Here is a 22,923-nt window from a genome sequence, read left to right on the forward strand (position 1 = left end):
TGGAGGAGGAGGGGGTCTCACCTGGCGGCGATGCTGCCACAGTCCATGCAGTGACAGTGGTGGAGCCAGGTAAGGGGGCAGGAGGAGGGGGGCTTACCTGTGTCCATCGCAGGTTTCAACTGAGGCCTGGGCCTCAGTTGAAGCCTGCGACGGACTGCGACAGAGGTAAGTGTGGGGGAGGGGGCTTACCTGGTTCTGCCACCACAGTCTGTGTGGCGATGGTGTTGGAGCAAGGAAAGGGGGCAGGGGGAGGGGGGTCTTATTTGGCCCCTATTTTGTCCCCCTTCCCCACTTACCTGCCTCCGCCATCCACCACGGAGGCAAGTAAGTAGGGAAGGGGGGGCAAAATCTCAATCCGCCCCTCCGGATGTCACTCCATGTGGAGCGGGGGAGGGTCGGATTGACCCAAAGCGGTTCGGGCCTGATTTGAAAGTTCTGGATCGGGCCATGAAGCAGTTCAGGGGCTCCATGCACAGCCCTAGTCTCTATTAACTCCACTTTCTGCTACTGTTGAAACTGGTCCAGAATACTGATAATCGACGCAGCACCACCGCGCACCCACTCCCAGGCTTTTCGTGTATAGAGGCAGCCCCCACTTAAGTGCTCTGAATTCCAGCTCAAAGCTCATTCTAACTTGAGCCCACATCAGGGAAGGATCTACGCTACTGCTTTATAATGGTTTATTACATTATTGGCAACACATTCCATATACTGTTTTCAAACCGCTTTCAAAGTGTTATACCCTGCTTGGTGTAGATCTGGCCCAGATCAAGAGCTTTGGGTTGTTTCTTTTTGCATGTATTTTCATCCACATCCCCCAAATGGATGCATCAATTGTGCACACCTTTGAAATGTACACGTCTTTCCCCATTGATTAAAGTGTATTGGTGCACATTATTCAAAAGCATGATTTTTTTCCCCACTCACATTTTTTCAAATGTACGGGGCCCCGTATTGGAGCCACAGAGGGGCCAGGTTCAACACACTGGTTCTAACCACTACACCAGTTCTTAGAAAAGTTTACAGGAATATATGCTTTCAGTTTCTGAGAGCCACGGAGGAACTGTGAGCAGAGAAAACAAATAGCGCTTTTGCAGACATGCCGGGGAAGGAACAAAATCCCACAGTAATCAGGGCCACCACTTGGGCTGAGGTCTGTGCAGGCTTTCTGACCCGTAGGCATAAATCCCCCAAGATTTGGCCGGCAATCAAAAAGCTGCCATTCTCCTGTACCCTAATTCCTCACCCTTATCTGGCTACTTTTAACAACTTCAGCAGGCTCAGTGCCATTGTTACTCCAGGCCCTTGCAAATACATTCTTTGAAACGGTTGCCCTATAAACATTACTTTGAAAAATGCCAGTCACCAGGGAACACCACACCACACCACTCCATTGCCGGCTTGGAACACTGTCTACATTGGCGCCCTCCTATGAATTCATCAATGTATATAAAATATTAAAACCCCACCACACTGTCAAGTGCTTTGTAAAAAATATATGATAGAAACAGTGGCACTTTTACAGACACCTGCCTGAACTCGCCATCACCCCAGCCCTATTAGAAGGATTGAGTTTCAGTGGCCACAATTTGGCCGGCCGCCACCATTTTGCTTCCGTCACCATTCCAGTGCTATCCAAAATAGAAAACTCTGAGCAAAATAACCAATGATAAGGCAGTATCATGTGTTCAATGCTTGGAATAAGGGTTCATGTTTTATACCCAGATGTCTGTTCAATGCGGTCTTCCTTCTCCAGCACCCTCCCTTTACCCTCGCCAGGGCCCAAAGTCTTCCCTTCAATTTTGCTTTTCAAATCCCACAGCCTCTATGATTTACTCCACCTGTCATGGCTAATTTTATTCATGGCGCCTGACAGTAATCAAAAAGCCTGAGATCAATGCCATGGTGAGGGCTGACATTTGCTCATATTTTTAAAAGTCCCATTTGACCTTGAAAGGCGCTTAAGTGGAGTAAACTTGTCAAGGGGCTCAGAGGGGGCTCAAGAGATCTGCCTTACCAGGGGGCCCCTGAACAACAAGATGCAGTGTCAATGAGAGCCATGAGAAGCCTATAAAAACTAAACTCTGAACTACAAATGGGAAAACTGACATCTAAGGATCTTGGAACCACATTTTGCTGCTGCCATCTCCAGCAAGCCACAACAACGGGACGAAATACACAGTTAAATATGGTGTAGCTACAGATGGATGGATCCGTGTACATCTTTTGCATGTCTGCATTCATTCCCACCGTATTTTATTTATTTATTTATTTCATTTACATACTGCCCCATAGCCAAAGCTCTCTGGGTGGTTTACAAAAGTTGAATAATAATAATAATAATAATAATAATAATAATAATAATAATAATAATAATAATAGTAATAACCCTATTTCTTCGATTCTAAGACACACTTCCCCCCCCCCATATAAACATCTCTAAAAATGGGGTGCGTCTTAGAATCGCGGGTGTGTCTTAGTGGGTTTTTTTTCTGTTGGTGGTACTGAAATTAGTGTGTGTCTTACAATCGAAGAAATACAGTAATAATAAGAATTCTTACCCGCCTCTCCATTCTGATTGAGGCGGGGAGCAACAATAAGCGATAAAATGCACAAAACTGAGGAAAGGAAAGGAACCTCTCGTGCAAGCACTGAGTCATTACTGACTCTTGGAGGGACGCCAGCTTTCACTGATGTTTTCTTGGCAGGCCTTATAGCGGGGTGGTTTGCCGTTGCCTTCCCCGGCCGTAATTACCTTTCCCCCAGCTAACTGGGTACTCCTTTTAACGACCTCGGGAGGATGGAAGGCTGAGTCGACCTGAGCCAGCTGCCTGAAACCAGCTTCCGCTGGGATCGAACTCAGGCCGTGGGGAGAGTTTCGGCTGCAGTAACTGCTGCTTTACCGCTCTGCGCCACACGAGGCTCATTACACAAAACGGAATTAAAACATAATATACATTGTTAAAAACATCCTAAAAATATATATCCTAAAACACCATTGTATACCATTTCCATATTAATGTGTCATCCCTAACCCCTCCCATTAACATTGAAATATGTATTTTTAAACATATATTCACTCAAAGTACACACACACACACACACACACGTACAAGTCTGCATTTTCAAATGTGAATGCAAGCTTGGGAAATTGTGAAAACGTCCCAAAAATTATGCTCCTGCCGAGGCCATGAATTTATCTACATGGTTTGCAAACACGAACAAAATTATTGTGGATCCTTATTGGCCCTGTTCAGGAGACCCCTTAAACCATGGTGGCTAAGGCCCTTTTTGTGGTTTAAGGTGTCTTCTGAAAAGGGCCACTGGCTTGCCAGAGCAAGGAGGACTCATCAATGAACCTGGTACTCTGGTACATGTGTCTAGTCTGGCACCCTGCATTTTTCCTCCATAACACCACACTCTAAAGATAAGCAAGATTCATTGTTGAGAAGGATATAGAAGGGAGTCAGTGAGATTGCAACAGGCCTGTAACATTCAGATCCACGTCCCCTACTGCGAAGACCCAACTGGTGTTGAAGTTCACCAGTCTGTGAGAGTCAGCTGGGTGCATTACTATTCTAAGCAAAGTGCCTGCACATTTTTTTTTTTAAAAAAACTATTTATTTATTTATTTTACAAACATGGCAGTGACTTCTATGCCTTTAAAACATAATAGGAGATGGTGACTTTTCTTTTAAATCGATGGTATTTGATCTGGGTTGCACGCCAGGGTTTTCAGAAGCTGCTACATTATCAGTTAATGCAACAAAAAGGATAGCTGAGAGTTTCAATTCAGCATAGGTAAACGGCGAGGCTATTATAAGTGTCTGCGGCAGAAAAGGGGACCTAATCTAAAAAAGCAGCAGCTGTTCAAAGAAGCCTGAAATCTCCTTCTTCTAAGGCAGGAAAATCAAATCAGGAACAAAGCAAGTAGCCTTGAAAAATATATCAGAGAGACCTGTACATAGTCAAAGAGGAACTGCTTACCTTCAGAAAATAGCTTGGCCAATACATGGATACCAATGCTATCCAATGTATTCTAGGGAGACTGGGGTCATTTTTAGTGGTGGGCCTATACTTGATTTCTTCCCCACATCTCTGTAATATTTCAGTACCATTTGACATTCCTGTGTCAAACTTTTTGTTGCTTCCCACAAATGGAAGTCAGCAACAGAGCTGGTCGCTATGGGCGAGAGCATCCATTTTTCCCATTCCAGAAGGGCATAGCTGTTCCTCTACCACAATGTTATTGTGGCCCGAAGTACATGAGGTGCCACTCGCACACAATTGTAGGAGTAGGTTTTATAAAGTAAACAGAATGACCTGGAGTACGTTCCCCCGCCCACTTGTTCTGGTTCACCAGCTGGACAGGAACAGCATGGCCAAGGTGATCCATGCTGTGGTAACTTCTCACCTGGACGACTGCCATGCTTTGCATATGGGGATGCCATTGGATACTTTGGGGCAGAATATGGCCATCAGAATTTGGATTGGTACAGCCAGATTATTATTATTATTATTATTATTATTATTATTATTATTATTATTATTATATCCTGCCTTTTCCCCTCCAATGAACCCAAGGCAACGTACATCCTCCTCCTCCTCTCAATTTTATCCTCACAACAACAACCCTGTGAGGTGCGTTGGGCTGAGAGTCTGTGACTGGCCCAAAGTCACCCAGTGGGTTTCCATGGCCGAGTGGGGACTAGAACTGTTGGTTCTCCTAGACCTCTGTTGGTTCCCTGTTGGTTCTCCTAGACCTCTCAGCGGCCTTCGATACCATCGACCATGGTATCCTTCTGGATAGATTGTCTGAGCTGGGAGTTGGAGGTACTGCGTTGCAGTGGTTCCGCTCCTACTTGGATGGCCGATTCCAGAAGGTGGTGCTGGGGGATTATTGCTCTGTGCCGTGGCACCTAAGCCACGGGGTTCCACAGGGCTCTATCTTATCCCCCATGCTGTTTAACATATACATGAAGCCGCTGGGGGAGGTTATCCGGAGATGTGGACTGAGGTGTCATCAATATGCGGATGATACCCAGCTCTACATTTCCTTTTCATCAAACCCAGGTGAGGCAGTGGCTGTTCTGAACCAGTGCCTGGGCACGGTAATAGACTGGATGAGGGCTAATAAACTGAAACTCAATCCAGACAAGACGGAGGTACTGTTAGCGGGTGGTTCTTCTGTCCGGCGAGGTGATGTTTGCCCTGTCCTGGACGGGGTTGCACTCCCCCTAAAGGATCGGGTCCATAGTTTGGGGGTGCTCTTGGATCCAGAACTGTCACTTGAGGCACAGGTGAACTCAGTGGCAAAGAGCACCTTTTATCAGCTCAGGCTGATATACCAGCTGCGCCCTTATCTGGACAGAGATAGCTTAGCTACAGTTATCCATGCTCTGATAACCTCTCGTTTGGATTACTGCAATGCGTTATACGTGGGGCTGCCTTTGAAAACGGTCCGGAAACTTCAACTGGTGCAAAACAGGGCAGCAAGGTTATTAACAGGGACTGGCCGGCGAGATCACATTACGCCAGTCCTTTTACAACTTCATTGGCTGCCAGTCCAGGTCCGGGCCCAATTCAAAGTGCTGGTATTGACATTTAAAGCCCTAAACGGTTTGGGGCCAGGTTATCTGAAGGAACGCCTCCTCCCATATGTACCTACCCGGACCTTAAGATCATCTACAGGGGCCCTTCTCCGTGAGCCCCTGCCAAAGGAAGTGAGGCAGGTGGCTACTAGGAGGAGGGCTTTCTCCGCTGTTGCACCCCGGTTGTGGAACGAGCTCCCCAGAGAGGTCCGCCTGGTGCCTACACTGTACTGCTTTCGTCGCCAGCTGAAGACCTTTTTATTCACTCAGTATTTTAACACTTAATTTTAACTTAAATTTAAATTTTACTGTTTTAACTCTGTATTTTAATCTTATATCAACTTTGCTGTGTGGTTTTATCCTGGTTGCGCTTTTTATATTGTATTTCATAATTGTGTTTTAACCTGTTGGGTGTTTTACTGTGGTTTTAATTTTTGTGAACTGCCCAGAGAGCTTCGGCTATTGGGCAGTATAAAAATGTAATAAATAAATAAATAAATAAATAGAACCCAGATCTCCCGACTCCCAGTCCAACACCTTAGCCACTACACTACACTGGCACTTATGCGTGTCATGGCAGTTTTTGAAGAACTTCATTGGCTACCTGTTTATTTCTGGGTCTAATTCAAGGTGCTGCCATCGACCTTTAAAGCCCTTTCATGCATGGGACCCCTAATACCTGAAGGAACACCTTTTCTCATAACGGCCTGCTAGTGGATAAAGACTTCTGCTGATGTGCCTCTATCAGAGGTATTGTGCATCATGTGTCATAGGAGGAAAGAACTTCCTTGGCAGTGGTGGGCCAATTATGTCATGGCATATAGAATGGGGAAGTTGAACCTCAAGTCATTTCTGGCCCACCTGGGCTCCAAATCCACCCCTCAAAAGTTCTCTAGATGGCCACACAGCTTTTACCCTGACAACTAAACATATGGTGGTCTCCCAGCTTTTGTACAGCTCTTTTCTTCCTCCATTCTAAAAGTTTGAAATGCCTCTCCTAAACATTTAGTTACTGGAAGTAAGAGACTCAACTGGTGCTCACATTGCAATGTTTACCATCCTAGTTAAAAGCATTTCGGTTCATCAGGGCAGTCTAATTTATGTATGTGTTGTTTGGGGGGAGACACACCAAGTCAGGGATCCATGAGGGATCTGCCCCCAAACTGGATTCCTTTGACATCCCTAACCTTTTCTTCCTTGCATGGAAAGGTCTACACAATCAGGAGAAAAGCTAGCAAATTTCTCCTTCTCACCAAAAAGCCCTTGCTGTTGGAGGGAGAGATTCTTACGAGGATGATTAACGGCTCCATTGTAAAAGAGACAGATGGAGAGAGAGGAAGTGAGAGAGAAAGATGGCTCATAAACATCTTCTATTAGGTCAAACCATAAAGTATGCTTTTAATGTTTATATGCTCCCCTTTTCTAAACAATCAAGGGCATCTGTAGCTTCTACTAATAAGGGAACTTACATAAGGCTTGTCAAGTGCTCTGACTCTTTAATGAGTCAGGGAGTAAATAACCCACAGTCTGTTAGAGCTATTGATTCCTGACGCCTTAGCCCTCTGCAGCACCGGGCTGGAAACTCAGGAGTGTCACCAAAAAGGAAATTTCATCGTCCTGGTGTGGAAACCTTGAGGCATCTGGAGAGCATTTTGGTACTTTTGTGTCATTTATTCTGCTAGTTGTATGGAACAGCAAGACTCTTGTTTGGGCGCTGATGGCTTTATTCTCTGGACGGCTGAAATTTCCTCGCCCACCTGGGCTCCAGATCCAGTCTTCCAGAGAGTAGGATTCTGTCATTGTTCATGGACAGTGCTTCCCTAATTTTATTCTGTTTGGAAATCAGGATTGTGGAGCATAGGTGGCAGAATTCTGCACACGTGCCATTTCTTTAAAATATAAGGCTGATTATAAGAATAACACCGGCAATGATAAGAACAATAATAATATCATCATCAAAGATGAATTTACAACAGTTGTAGAATTGAAACAATGTCTTCGTTTACATCAACAGGGCAATTAAAAAAAAACGTTCAGAGGGAAAAGAGGAACTCATTGCTGAAGACGTTGGGATGGGTGAGGTTTCACCTGTTTTGATCCCTTCGTTAAGTTCGGTGGTGCTATTGCACCATTTCATCATTTCAACAGCATTTCAACAGATAAACCCATCTTTAACTTCCAGATCTAAATGCTGACATCTTTAAAAACAAAAACAAAAAACAGTGTGCAGGGGGCAGCAGAAAGAAATATGCACCTGCCTTATACAGAGTCAAGCCATTGGTCCATCATAGAATCATAGAATAGCAGAGTTGGAAGGGGCCTACAAGGCCATCGAGTCCAACCCCCTGCTCAATGCAGGAATCCACCCTAAAGCATCCCTGACAGATGGTTGTCCAGCTGCCTCTTGAAGGCCTCTAGTGTGGGAGAGCCCACAACCTCCCTAGGTAGCTGATTCCATTGTCGCACTGCTCTAACAGTCAGGAAGTTTTTCCTGATGTCCAGCCGGAATCTGGCTTCCTTTAACTTGAGTCCGTTATTCCGTGTCCTGCACTCTGGGAGGATCGAGAAGAGATCCTGGCCCTCCTCTGTGTGACAACCTTTTAAGTATTTGAAGAGTGCTATCATGTCTCCCCTCAATCTTCTCTTCTCCAGGCTAAACATGCCCGGTTCTTTCAGTCTCTCTTCACAGGGCTTTGTTTCCAGACCCCTGATCATCCTGGTTCATCCCAGGACAGTTCATTCTGGTGGGCAGAGGTCCTTAAGGACTCATAAGAACATAAGAAGAGTCATGCTGGAACAGACCAAGGTCCAGGTAGTCCAGCATTCTGTTTACACACAGTGGCCAACCAGCTGTCCATGGGAAACCCAAAAGCAAGACAAGAGAGCAACAGCACCCTCTCGCCCATGTTCCCCAGCAACTGGTGTACATAGACATACTGCCTCTGATATGAAAGGAAGCAAATAGCCATCAGCAATAACCACCATTGATAGCCTTCTCTTCCATGAATTTCTTTTCTAACCCCCTTTGAAAACTACCCAAAGAAACTCAAGCCAGTCTTTGCCGGACCTCTTACATGAGCTCTTTTTAAGACTGGGGTGGGCGACTTCTGGGGGCCATTCCCCCCTCCAGAACCCACTAGGGGCCACCTTCTGCTGCCACCATGCCACTGAATTGTCTAACTACAGTTGGTGGTGTGACAACAGGAAGAAAAATGGCAACTTTGCTTTAAAACAAGGGGTGTGCCCCCTGGGTGCCTTGTTTTGAAAAGGAAACCAGGAGAGTGTGTGTCTCCCCCACCTGCCCTGCTACTGAATTTTTGGCTGCAAATTCAGCCACATGGCAGTGGGGATCACAAGACAGACTGAGGGACTGCATGCACCCCAACCTCGTTTTCAGAGGAGATACTAAGGATTAGACTTGGAACCTTCATCATGCAAAATGTGTGAGATTTATCTCCTTGATAGCTGGAACAGGGAGGTTTGAGCATGTAACACCGATTCTGGCCCGCTTGCATTGGCTGCCTATATGTTTCCGAGCCCAATTCAAGGTGCTGGTCTTAACCTATAAAGCCCTACATGGCTTGGGACCACAATACCTGATGGAACGCCTCTCCCGACATGAACCTACCCGTACACTGCGCTCAACATCTAAGGTCCTCCTCCGAGTGCCTACTCCAAGGGAAGCTCGGAGGATGGCAACAAGGGAGAGGGCCTTTTCAGTGGTGGCCCCCCGACTGTGGAATGATCTCCCCAATGAGGCTCGCCTGGCGCCAACATTGTTATCTTTTCGGCGCCAGGTCAAGACTTTTCTCTTCTCCCAGGCATTTTTAACAGCATTTTAACAGCATTTAACAACGTTAAGTTTGTTTTTAATGGACCCCACAATTGTTGTTTTTAAATGGATACTGTTGTTTTTATACTGTTTTTATGTGTGTGTGTGTGTGTGTGTGTGTTTAAATTGTATACTTTTAATGTTTACTATTTTTAAATGTTGTAAACCGCCCAGAGAGCTTCGGCTGTGGGGCGGTATATAAATGTAATTAAATAAATAAATAAATAAATTGATCTCATCACTGGCAATCACACATGCACACAGCCTCCTAAAAGCCAGACTGATACTTCGGGGGCCACCAGAAAACCGAACAAGCCATTAATGAAATATCTATTGGGTGAGGAGGGAGGGGGGGGAATCACACAGGAAATAAATGGTACTATTTAAAACAGATTAGTGGGGTCACCAGGCAATATTCTCACCAAAATCTGGTTCATTGACTGCATGGGATCCCCTGATCTCAGTTGATTAAAATTATTTCAACGAAGGTTTATCAGATTAAAGAAAACCTAGCACAAGCGTTCTGGTATAATCTGCTTTCTTTTCACAGGGACAGAATTTTAATTTGTGAAGGAGTTTTAAAAGGTCATTACTGGTTATTTAGCTTCCATCACCCTTCTTTGTAACTTCCTGGTCCCGCATTCTGCTAGCCCCTGAATGATTTTTCTTCTAAGATCCTCAGAAATGCAGCCTCTGGCTAAATATCGGGAAACTGCCCTACACATGGGGTCACTCAAATGGGTGGTGTGTGGGCACTTCGTATTCTGCAAGGGAGGCTCCCAAGGGGTTGTGCCCATGTCAGATGGGCATTCAAATAAAAAACAGATCAGAATCACACATGGGAGCAATATGACGCTCAACATCTAAGTGCCTACTCCGAGGGAAGCTCAGAGGATGACAACAAGGGAGAGGGCCTTTTCAGTGGTAGCCCCTCAATTATGGAATGATCTCCCCGATAAGGCTCGCCTGGCACCAACATTGTTATCTTTTCGGCGCCAGGTCAAGACTTTTCTCTTCTCCCAGGCATTTTAACAGCATTTAACAACGTTAAGTTTGTCTTTAATGGACCCCAGAATTGTTGTTTTTAAATGGATGCTGTTGTTTTTATACTGTTTTTATGTTTTTGATGGTTTTTAAATTTTGTATACTTTTAATGTTTACCATTTTAAATTGTTGTAAACTGCCCAGAGAGCTTCGGCTGTGGGGCAGTATATAAATGTAATTAATTAAATGAATAAATAAATAAATAAATGACCCAAACTGGAAAGTAGAGTTTGGAGAATCTCGGTGATCATGAACATCACTGATTCTCTGATCTCTACAGACAAGATCTACTATCTTTTCTAAGGGCTCCTAAACCCCTGAACTAGCACTGTCCTATTCAAACCCACGTGCCATCGAGACCCAAGTCCCAGCCCATAACAGATCCCTTTAACACAACGCATGCGAGTTCTGTAAAGATGGTGACTGCTGATGCATCCTGCTAACCACCAAGGAGACATTTAGCAGCAGCTCTGGGAGGAGAAAAACACACACACAGGGCAAGCAATCTTGAATATGCGAAGTCTGGTCTGTGCCGGGGAGTTGGATTAAAGCTGACAGGCACCAAATTTGGCTGTTCTGACTGCCTGGCAGCAGTTTGAGAGTCCAGCATAGCTTGCTACATCTCTAGGCAATTTCCGTGGCCTTGCCAACCTTGGAACCTGTCCCCTGCAAAGAGCTCTTTGCTCAGAGTCCACCTTTCAGTGTGATGGCATCTCTCAGAGCTCTGGGACTTGAGCTGTGTACGTGAATGACATTTTAGGCCTTGGCTGCAGTGCCTAGAGTCTGTGCCTGTGCTTAACTGCCCCTGTCTGTCTGTAAGCAGTGGCTAGAGGCATTTTCTGGATGTAAGGAGGAATAGAGGAATAATGGCAGCTACGGTTGTCTCAAGCACTGCTAGGGCCAGATCTACACATCGTTGCGAAGGTGCTTCCGTGCTCCTTTTTTAAAGACGTACCTAAAAGAAGCGCCTCTTTCTTTACTGTGTGTACTGTGAGCTAGGCAGTGCCGCCTGCGGAAGAATCTCTGCCCCATTCAAAGACGCTGCTCTGGCCACTTCCCCCTCGCGTGCTCTTCCATTTGAATAATCCCCCCTCCCACCTGGTGGCTCTTCTGGCGCGTCCCGGCGGCGGCGGCTCCTCCTGCAAAACACTTTTCTCCCTCGGTGTGTTTGTATTTGCGTTTGCGTGCGCATGTGCAAGCACACACCGAAGAGAGTCCCGGGGAGATGACACCACGGGGGAGAGGCAGGAGCTGAACTCATCCGCCACGCGCACGCAAACGCATCCCAAGGATATGCTGTCATCCCAAGGAGCTGACAGCAGTACACAAGGAATTGTCCTGCTCTACCCTTACAACATCCCTGTGAGGTAGTCAGAGATAGCAACTTGGCCAGGGTAACCTCAAGTGAGTTTGATAGATGAGCAGGAAACAGGACCTGGGTTTCCCCACTTTAAATCCAACACTCTGTTGGCTACGCTGCTGTCTCACAGCCTGTTCCTGAACACATTTACATGGAACGAAATGTCTCCTTCAGTGCCATTTACTTCCTAGTACTGTCCTTGGGATTGCTGCTGTAAACAAAATGAGAGTGATCCAGGCAATCTGGCTCAATCCTGACTTCACATGCCTGTGGGAAGAGACTTGCAGACAGCCACTGACTTTGCCAGATGATCCCTGATCTACAGGCGACAAAGCCAATAATGTGCCACTCACCCTCATACCAAGTTCAATGTTTTCTCCCCCATAAACCTCCATTCCTGGATCAAGCAGGCCGATGTCACCGAAGTACTCTCTGTCCACCACAAATGAACAGCCAATCATGGCTGGTGTCCTGTTGATGGGGGGAAAAACAGAGGGAAGGACAAGGGTTTTAAACAACATATCTTTGGAATAAAAAGGGGGCATCATCTCCTTCCTTCCTTCCCTCCTTCCTTCAAAGTTACCATGAATTAGTACGGCACTGAAACCTGTCCTCCAATTTCCTGAAAGTCTTATCCCCACCATGATAGTTTTCTTAAGGTGCTTTAGAATTTCTTTTGGTGGCGTTTTTCCGCTTATCATTGCAAATTGTCTAAGGGTGTGCTGTGTGTTTTTCACCCCTTCCTGTTCCTCATCTCTCTATCACCCTGCAGCCTCCCGTGCTGCCCACACTTCCTGTTGTGAAAAAGCCCTAGAGGAAGATTCACCTCATGGCATCTTTCCCTGATCTTTAATTGAAGTGAAGGAAGCCAGGGAAGCTGCCGACTGCTGGAGGGAAGATTGCACAGTGAAATATAAGACATCCTCTGTGTGTGTGTGTGTGTGTGTGTGTGTGTGTGTGTATCTGTGTTGTTCTCTCTCTCTGGCCTCATCTACACCAAGCAGGATATTCCACTATGAAAGTGGCATGAAAGCGGTATATAAAAGGCAGGAGCCACACGACTGCTTTATAGCAGTATTGAAGTGCACCGACAACTGTTGGGGCCCATTGACACATACCATATACCGCTTTCATACTACTATATCCTGCTTTGTGTGGCTCCTGCCTTTTATATACCACTTTAATACTGCTTTCATAGTGCAGCATCCTGCTTGGTGTAGATGAGCCCCAAGTGTGTGTGTGTGCGTCTCTCTCTCTCTCTCTTGGCCATCTCATAACCAATGTAAGTACAAGAACACCACCCACAAGGATTTCACAGCAATTTTCTTTCTCCTTTGATTTTTTTTTTAACAGTTTCTTTCCCATCAAATTGAATAAAAATGGGAGGGGGGAACAGAAGATGTTTTCTGGACAGCACCACCACAGACATCTTCTCCAAGATGCAAGATCTACCACTACTTCCACTAGGGATGGGCGAATGGGCGATGCATGAACTTGTCAAGGTTTTTCCTTTGTGCACCCTGATGTTCATTTTCACCTTGCTCTTTTTTTCAAACACGTAAAGGTGCATTTTTCTTAGCACGTCCCTGAATGGGTATTTCCCCCACACTGATTAAAGCATGAGCATGCATCCTTTGGAGAAAAGACACATTTTGAAGTCTGCATTTTTCATTATTATTATTTTGCAAACGCGATAGCAAGCTTGAGAATATGCAACGCTTTTTTTTCTTTTCTTTTTCCAGAAAAAGCAATTGGATTCACGCTTGTGCTCAGGACTGCAAGTGAGGCATTTGGGGCTGTTTTATGAAAAGCAACAAAATTCTCATACATTCCTATTCTGGATCATCAGACCAACAGCCTATGCAGTCAGGTGTTCTATCCCCGCAGCAGTCAAGCAGATGCCCATGAAAAAAAAGACCATGGATCATAAGCAGAAGCCCGTTTCCCGTCCAACCAACGGTTTGGGTGGGAAATGACTGTTGTGGGCTGGGTGGGGCAGGAAGAAGACGGCTCACGGGGCTCTGCAGAGAAGCCACATGAGCCAAGTCAGGGGCAGCACCTATAAAAGGCAGCCACGCTCAGCGTCCCGGCCTCTTTTGATTTCGGCTCCCACCCACCCGCCTCGTTCCTAGTTTGGGATTAGCCAGTCGCTCCCTTTGGGGGGAGGGCTAAGTAGATTTTTTTTCCAATAATGGTTTTTGCCTACTTCATACTGGTAGCGTCATTGCGGTTCTGGGTGACTAATTAGGTTAATCTGTGGCAGGAAAGGTGTGGGAATTGATTGTTAAGGTAGGGATGGTGAGCACTCTGGCACCCCTTGTGGTGATCGGCATAACCAGAGGACCTGCTCCTCGGGGCTATGCGGCTCACGTGCCAGGCTATAGTATGCCTTTGGAGGCCTTCCTGTCTTCATCCACTCACTGTCCCTTATGGCAGTGGGCGGGGGTGCGGAAGGACGGTCTCCCCACACTTACATAAGTGTCAAGAAGTAAGAGGCAGGATTTCCTGCTTCTTACTTTTGAGAGTGGCTCGCCCTTTGGACAGGCAGCAAGCCTGAAGTTCTAAACCTGAGTTTAGAACTAATTCCTGCACTCCCATGGCAGAACCTGGGAGGATTTTGATTATTAATAAAGAGGCCCTAGTTAACCCAAGCTCTGGTGTCGGCGTCTTTATTCTTGCGTCCACCCTTTGACCACAATAATACAGACACACCACTTTGCTCACAAATGATGCTGTTCCCATTTGCAGAACTGTACACAGTGGTCAAAAAGGAGAATTGCAAAAATGTTACACCGCCCTTGGAAACTTTCAGTCCTGGTCCAAAAACAATAAGCGTGTTAGAATGCTGTTACCCTTTTATTCATCCAGTGATTCAATTTATTCTTTTATTAGACACTGGCTGTAAAACCTCTCCAAATGAAACTTTAATACAGCCTTTCAAAAAAAAGAAAGGGAAAAAAGCAAAAAGAAAGAAAGAAAGATCAGCTTTCTTACCAGGGAAGCAATATTTCACCAACATTCAACAAACATTCCAATCAATTTGTCTTGTGTTTAATAATAATAAAAAAATCACATGGAGAGCAGTTAAATTGAATCACAGACTCTCCTGCCAAGTCTGTTGTGGCTTGTAATGACTTTTTAAAAAAAATATTGAGCAAAACTCTAAAATAAACTCCAGTGTGTTCAAAAAGGAATCTGCAGTCTGGTTTGCTGGGTGATCTCATATTTATATTTGACTCTCTGTTCGGAAGCTGAGGAAGGACAGGAAATAATACTTGGCCCCCAATTCTAAAATGTTCTTGAAATTACATAACATTTATACTTAACTTGTCCCATTGATTTCAATGGGATTTAATCACAACATTTCCTGGATTGAGGCCTTTCGCTCTGCAATTATTTAGTGCAATTTGAGATTATTATTTAATACGACTGCTTTAGGGAAGGAGAAATCAGTCTGATTCAGTTTTTGTAAAGTCCTTACTTTTCACGGACATGTTCATTTCATAATTTAAATCTTTTTAAGTCTGCACAAAAAGTGATATGCATTTTTGCACACGGGTTACTCTAATACATGCATTTTTTTTTGCAAGCTCCATCCCCTAACCAATACCACTTTATGTGCAGTCTTTAATGTACACATTTTTGTAGGTGTCTCCCTAAAGGGTACATTCTTGTAGCCGTTTCTTTGATCGAAAACTGCACTGCAAAGTTCAGAGAAGTGTGAAGACCCAAAGATAAGAACATAAGAAGAGCCCTAATGCTGGATCAGACCAAGGGTCCATCTAGTCTGTTCACACAGTGGCCAATCAGCCATCAGCCAGGGATGAACAAGCAGGACATGGTGCAACAGGACATGGTCCATGCAACAGCATCCTCCCACCCATATTCCCCAGCAACTGGTGCACACAGGCTTATTGCCTCGAATACTGGAAATAGCACTCAACCATCAGGGCTAGTAGCCATTGATAGCCTTTGCCTCCAGGAATTTATCCAACCCCCTTTTATTTATTTAAGCATTTTTATGCTGCTATTCAGCCAAAACAGGCTCTCACGGCAGCTTACAAAAGTATTTATTATTATTATTATTATTATTATTATTATTATTATTATTATTATTATTTATATAGCACCATCAATGTACATGGTGCTGTACAGAGTAAAACAGTAAATAGCAAGACCCTGCCGCATAGGCTTACAATCTAATAAAATCATAGTAAAACAATAAGGAGGGGAAGAGAATGCAAACAGGTACAGGGTAGGGTAAGCAGGCACTGGGTAGGGAAAAACTAACAGTAGAAAGTAACAGTAGAAGTCTGCACAACATCAAGTTTTAAAAGCTTTAGGAAAAAGAAAAGTTTTTAGTTGAGCTTTAAAAGCTGTGGTTGAACTTGTAGTTCTCAAATGTTCTGGAAGAGCGTTCCAGGCGTAAGGGGCAGCAGACGAAAATGGACGAAGCCGAGCAAGGGAAGTAGAGGCCCTTGGGCAGGCGAGAAACATGGCATCAGAGGAGCGAAGAGCACGAGCGGGGCAATAGTGTGAGATGAGAGAGGAGAGATAGGAAGGAGCTAGACCGTGAAAAGCTTTGAAGGTTAACAGGAGAAGTTTATATTGGATTCTGAAGTGAATTGGAAGCCAATGAAGAGATTTCAGAAGCGGAGTAACATGGTCAGAGCAGCGAGCCAAGAAGATGATCTTTGCGGCAGAGTGGTGAACAGAAACCAACGGACTGATGTGAGAAGAAGGAAGGCCAGAGAGAAGAAGGTTGCAGTAGTCCAACCGTGAAATAACCAGTGCATGAACAAGCGTCTTGGCAGAAGAGACAGACAAAAATGATCGAATCCTGGCAATATTATACAGGAAAAATCGACAAGATTTAGCTACTGCCTCAATATGAGGAATAAAGGAGAGCGAGGAGTCGAAGATAAAGCCAAGGCTACGAGCTTCCTTGACCGGAGTAAGCGTAACATCTTGACAGTCCCTGCCCATAGGCTTACAATCTAAAAGACATGACACAAAAGGAAAGGGAATTGGGAGGGAGGAGGAGGAGGGGGAAAAGGAAAGCAAACTCAGGCACTACAATCTTAGTTGGAAAGTTCAGCAGTTACAGTTGACAGTTGGCAGAAGGAGGGAGGGGGCTCTCAGCTGGAGCTGGATCCAGGCAAGATGGAGAGGTGCCTGGCTGCTGCTTCCTCCCTCACTGGTGGCCTCTGCAGAGACAGTTGGTAGGAGGAGGGTGGGGGCTCTGAGCTGGAGCTGGACCCAGGCAAGATGGAGAGGTGCCTGGCTGCTGCTTCCTCCCTCACTGGTGGCCTCTGCTTTTGAAGCCATCCAGATTGCCACCAATCACTACATCTTGTGGTAGTGAGTTCCATAATTTAACTGTGTGCTGTGTGAAGAAGTACTTCCTTTATATATGATCCTCCTCTTCTCCATGTTATCCTCCCAACAACCTGTGAGATAGGTTAGTCAGGGACTGTCCCAAAGACCCCCAATGCCCTTCATGGAGGAGTGGGGAGTAGAATTCAGATCTCTCGAGTCCTAGTCCAATACTCTAACCACTACATCACATTGACTCTCAAGTGGCAGGCAGTAAGGACACTGCCATGCTGACTTCTCAACAATGCCCCAGGGCAACAGTACATTTGGGCATTGGCCTCTCTCTCCTCAGGCCAGAAGCAGTAGGTGTTGCTCTCAGCCACTACTTGATTCCTCCCAGGAAGCACAACCCACTCAGACCGAATCTTCTTTCAAATTGTTACAAATAGCAGCTAGTGACAATAATGGTGAGAAGGAGGACTCATTGAGCGGACCCATTGAGGGTGTCTTGCCGAGGGGCCCTCGAAAACCTGGAGATAAAGGTAAACGTGGCTGAGTTAACCGCAGGAAATGGGAAAATGTTGGCCTGCTCATTCCTAATCAGTCTTGGGGGGATTCCACACCTGCTCTCCACCCCGCCTTCATCCACCGAGCTCTCCGACCCAGCCGGCGAGGAGGTAGGTGGGCGGCGGCGGTGGCAAGGACGCCTCTTCCTTGTCTCTTCCCAGGCAAGCTACACGATCGCTTTGGGGGCGCACTGGGGGCGCACGGAAGCGCCCTCAGTACGACGTGTGGAATCCCCCTTGCAGGATATACTTTGTTTCCATCATTCTTTCCTAGCAAGCGAGTAGAGGGGAGAGGTGCAAAAGGCAGAGTGAGAAAGAGACGGAACCCAATGGATGTTGGCCAAAAGGCTTTCAGATAATCCAAGAGCCTGGCCTATAAACACCTAGTCTTATTAAGAGTAGAAGCAGGAGGAGCAATCTGACACTGGAATGCTGAAATGGCCTTTGGTTTTGGCAGGGCTGGAGATTACCGAAGCGCTACATGTTGAGTCGATATCATTGTACCGGGGGGAACAGACACTGTGCAGTCAATTTGTGTAAATGACTTTAAGATGCTCTTTGGTTGAGCACAGTTTGAAATCCTTGCAGAGGCAGTGGGGGTTGATGGATGGCGAGAGGGGGGACACACATGGATTTCATCAAGGCCAGCAGAGATGAACTGGACTCGACCTCGTGGTGCTGGTGACCTCAGATCTCCTTCTCCCAACAGCAGAAGGACATCCATGGTGCAATGGGGAAAGTGGATATACAGTGCTGGCACCTCACATGTCAGCCTTGCACTCTTTTTGCAATTTGCACAACTCCAGCACAGAGCGGTAGGGGAGAACATTAGGGGGGGAAACCGCCATGCGATCCATGTGTATCTTCGCCCCGAAGTGGATCACTTGACTGCAAAAGCTCTGAGAAGATCCTTCCCAGTGCTATGTGGAAAAAAGAGCTAGGATCCTAACAGGCCATTTAATAATATGCAAGTAGGAGGCTGAATGGAGCCTAATTTGCAGAATAAAGTATGAAGTATTGTGTTTTAGGATAAAAGCGAATCTCTAATGACTGGAGTTTAAGATGAGCCTTTTCTTGCAGAAATTATTCCCATTTTCTGCTCAAGGAGGAATCTTGCTTCTTTATGGCTCATTTCTATGAGTTGAAACTACAGCAAACACACACACACACAGAGCACAATCAGAGATAAAACAAAATTTTGCACAAATTGCAAACATCACATAGGGAGACACGTATTGTGCAAAATCTGTTTTGCAGTTTGCTGTTTTGTTTTGCAGTTTGCAAGGAGCCTTCAGAAGTTTTTGTTTGTTCCTGAATTTGTGCAAATTCATATGTGAGCTATCCAAGGTGCTGAAACCTATCCCCAAACTTGGTCCAACATCTTGGATACCTCCTTTGGCATTCTGGATGGTTGTAACTCAAACCCAGAATGGAATCTCTGTCTCACTGAAACTAGATCCACTGAAACTCTCCCTTGGAATCCGCTTCAAGTACGGTTTTGTGTGTGTGTGAGGGGTTCTGGGTAAAATGACTGAAAATTTAGAGGGGGTATGTATGTATGTATGTATGTATGTATGTATTATTGCATTTATATCCCGCTTTTTTTCCTCCAAGGAACCCAAGGCGGCATACATATTCCTCCTCCTCTCCATTTTATCCTCACAACAACCACCCTGTGAGGTGGGTTGAGCTGAGAGTCTGTGGCTGGCCCAAAGTCACCCAGCGGGTTTCCATGGCTGAGTGGGGACTAGAACCCAGATCTCTCGACTCCCAGTCTGACACTTTAGCCACTACACCACTTTATTGTGCATGCTTCAATGTTCACAAACAGTTCCAAAGTTAGTAACACATTCGTAATGCATCAGCCCAGGCTTGCTCCAAAGTGAGGTATTACAAACAGACTCATTTCAATGGACAAGCTGAGTAATTATGGCATCTGGCACCAGGACTAATCCTTGGTCCATCTTAGTTCTGGAGTGCAACGGCTTGCACCGCCTGCTTTTGACAAGCAAGGCATGGGTGCAGATGGATCGTATGAGTGATCCATTCTGACAGATCTCATCACATTTAGTGCACTAATCTAATCTGACAATCTGTGGAGGAGGGGGGAGAGGAAACCGTTGGCCTGCCATCTGTCTACTCTAACACAGGTAAGGATTTTATTTCCCAGATGTCTTTACAGACAAGGAGGGAGAGAGAGAGAGAGAGAGATTCCTATTGGAATCAAAGCAACGCAAATCCACACCAGCAACGTTCAAGTCAAGAGAATGACAGAAGCACCACCGATGAGATGAGGGACCCCTAATGTGCATTTAAAATCCACTGTTTTCAGGCCATTGAAGCAAGCAGCTTGCGGAAATGGGGGGTGGGAGAAAGAGAAAGAGACCACATTTCCCACCAAACTCATTTTTTAAAACACACACACATAAATTAGTGCATCAAAACCCACTTTGTGGAGAAATGGCAGAATGCTCACACATGTCTCCGTGATGCGCCTTCACCTGCCTCATGCTGCAGTATATTAAGCAATCAGCAAGAAATGTATGTTTTGCTTTAACAGGTCCCTGCTGGTATGAGGAGATAAAATTCAAGGTAGGGATGAGCCTGGCTGGAGACAGGTGACTAATGCCTCCTGGAATGGCTGATAATGAAATGCAACAGAGTACTCCATCAACAGACGAAGCAGGAGGATAGAAAAGGAATCGTCCTACAGGCCAGTGGTCTTTTTCTTAAGAGCTTTTGTAGATGATGAGACGGATCCAGATTTAGTCATGCTTAGAGTAGACCCATTGAAATTATGAATGTTGGAGGAATCCATTCGGGTGTGTGGGTGTGGGTGGCTACTAGGAGGAGGGCCTTCTCCACTGTGGTACCCCGGTTGTGGAATGAGCTCCCCAGAGTGGTCCACCTGGCGCCTACACTGTACTCCTTTCGTCGCCAGCTGAAGACCTTTTTATTCCCTCAGTATTTTAACACTTAATTTTAACTTAAATTTAAATTTTACTGTTCTAACTCTGTATTTTCATCTTATATCAATTTTGCTGTGTGGTTGTATCCTGGTTGTGCTTTTTATACTGTATTTTGTATTTGTGCTTTTAACATGTTGGTGGTTTTATGATGGTTTTAATTTTTGTGAACCGCCCAGAGAGCTTCGGCTATTGGGCGGTATAAAAATGTAATAAATAAATAAATAAATAAATAAACAAACAAGCTTTTCTTGGTTAGAAATCTAACCAAGCCACTGACTTCAATCCTTTTTCTTTTTTTGCTGTGGAGCCCAACTCAGTCTGCAGCTAATTGGGCAAGTTAGCAGACTTCCATTTTAAAATAATTGCAGAAATTATGGCTGAACGTTGTGCAATTCTGTGCAATTGTTGCAAATTCCCCCCACACACACACACACATACACACTCACAATGCCACAAGTTTGATTTCTGCAAACTTTTGACATTTGGGAATGGGAAAGAAAAAACGCTGTGATTGGTAAATGTTTCCAGGGAAGATATTTGCTTCTCTTCTTCCTTTTTTGCCACCCATAAGTAGCAGCAGAGCACTTTGGGGGAAATTCACCATGATTCCTCAAATGATGCTACATCATTCTCAGAGGTAATGTAGGAGGGGGACGAATAGGGAGGGATCACCACTTGAGACTTTGACAAAAAACACATTTAAAGGGGAGGGGGCATCAAACACCCAGGTGACCTCCAAAACTTTCACAGTCTTAAATCTCTACAAAAAAATGAACACCCTCCTGCAGTTAACCAACTGTGAATGAATTGGTGGTGCATTTTGTCTCAGTTTTACTTTGCAAACAGTATGATGTACTGTTAATTCAAACCCATTATATTATTATTATTATTATTATTATTATTATTATTATTATTTATTTATTCAACTACTACTCCAATGTGAATGATGATATCAACGCAGGACTATGGGTCTCTGCCCTGAGAAGCAGAGAAGGCGACAGAGGGAGAGGAGGTTGATGGAGTTGAAGGTATATATAAAAAAGAAGGATTTGTGTCCTGGAGCAGCACCCATCTCAACAGCAAACAGGCATGCAAATCAGGAAAAAAGAGAGGATGAAAAATATACAGATTTGTGAAATTGAAGCTTAGGTGCATTTTTCTTTCCCCCCTCCCTTCCCCCTTCATGGGAATCAATAGCAAAACAGAGAGTGAATGTACAATGAAATAACAGCTGCTCTTTGAAAGGGGAAAGCGGGCTGGGTTTATCAAGGAGCGTTAAGATTTCCCGAGCAATTACCTGTCTGCATATTGAGGCTTCACAAAGAGCAGAAGGTCGCCGATAAGAGGCAGAAGCGGCTCAGCGATAAATAAAGTGAATGCCACCGCGTCCTTCTGGTCGGCGGCGATAAGAGGAAAGGTGCGTCGGAGAGCCATTTGCATCCTTTATGAACCTTTGCTTAGGCGTGGAGGTGGCTCTAATGTTGAAGGGGAGGGGGGAGGTTGAAGTAGGAGTGCTTGAGATGGAATGCTCCCAGCTCTGAGTAAAGGTAGAAGGAGGCAAAGATGGGTTTCCTAGTCCTGGGCAATTCTAGCGTGCAAAGCTCAGGTGGTGAATGAAGGACATTATGCAAGTGAAAAGTAGCAGAGAGGAGGTGAGGAGCTCCACTCCTTCTCCACCCTCGGATTGCTTTACCCCCAGCCTGGCTCCAAGATGACATTTTCCAACAAAGCAGGGTTGCAGAGGGAAATGTTGGTGGTGAGAGAATGAATATATACAAAGTGCCCAAAGCACACAACTACGCAATATACCTACAGTGATGAATAGTAAGAAGTAACCTTATTTATTTACAATATACAACTGATGCATATCAGCTGCACAGTCATTAATGGCCAACTACCATTCGTCCAACAAAACTGTGCAAGAAAAGTGCTCCTAAACAGTAGTCACTCTACAATAAATATTATTTCCATATCTGATATACATGGAAATATGTATCATCATCATCAGCAGCATCCCCCATTCCTGGTATAGTGATGGATGCATCTCATGGAACACATCTTGGGAGTCATTGAGGTCATCACTGTGACTTCTCCTGGAGGAGAAGTCTATTAATGGCTACTAGCCCTGATGGCTATGTGCTACCTCCAGTACCTGAGGCAGTAAGCCTGGGTGCACCAGTTGCTGAAGAACATGGGTGGGCGGGTGCTGTTGCACCATGTCCTGCTTTGTGGGTCCCTGGTCAAC

The 22,923-nt window shown here is 45.2% G+C and overlaps 1 protein-coding gene across 1 annotated transcript in view; it reads right to left on the reverse strand.

Moving 5' to 3' along the window:
• GALNT9 (polypeptide N-acetylgalactosaminyltransferase 9) overlaps window positions 1–22,923 on the reverse strand; it is a 143,718-nt gene that overhangs the window by 58,236 nt on the left and 62,559 nt on the right. The window contains exon 6 of the mRNA XM_063143739.1: window positions 12,181–12,298. Coding sequence (XP_062999809.1) covers window positions 12,181–12,298 — 118 coding nt within the window. The remainder of the gene's footprint in view (window positions 1–12,180; window positions 12,299–22,923) is intronic.

The sequence above is a fragment of the Elgaria multicarinata genome, chromosome 18 (genome assembly GCF_023053635.1).
Source record: "Elgaria multicarinata webbii isolate HBS135686 ecotype San Diego chromosome 18, rElgMul1.1.pri, whole genome shotgun sequence".
Classification (NCBI taxonomy): Eukaryota; Metazoa; Chordata; class Lepidosauria; order Squamata; family Anguidae; genus Elgaria; species Elgaria multicarinata.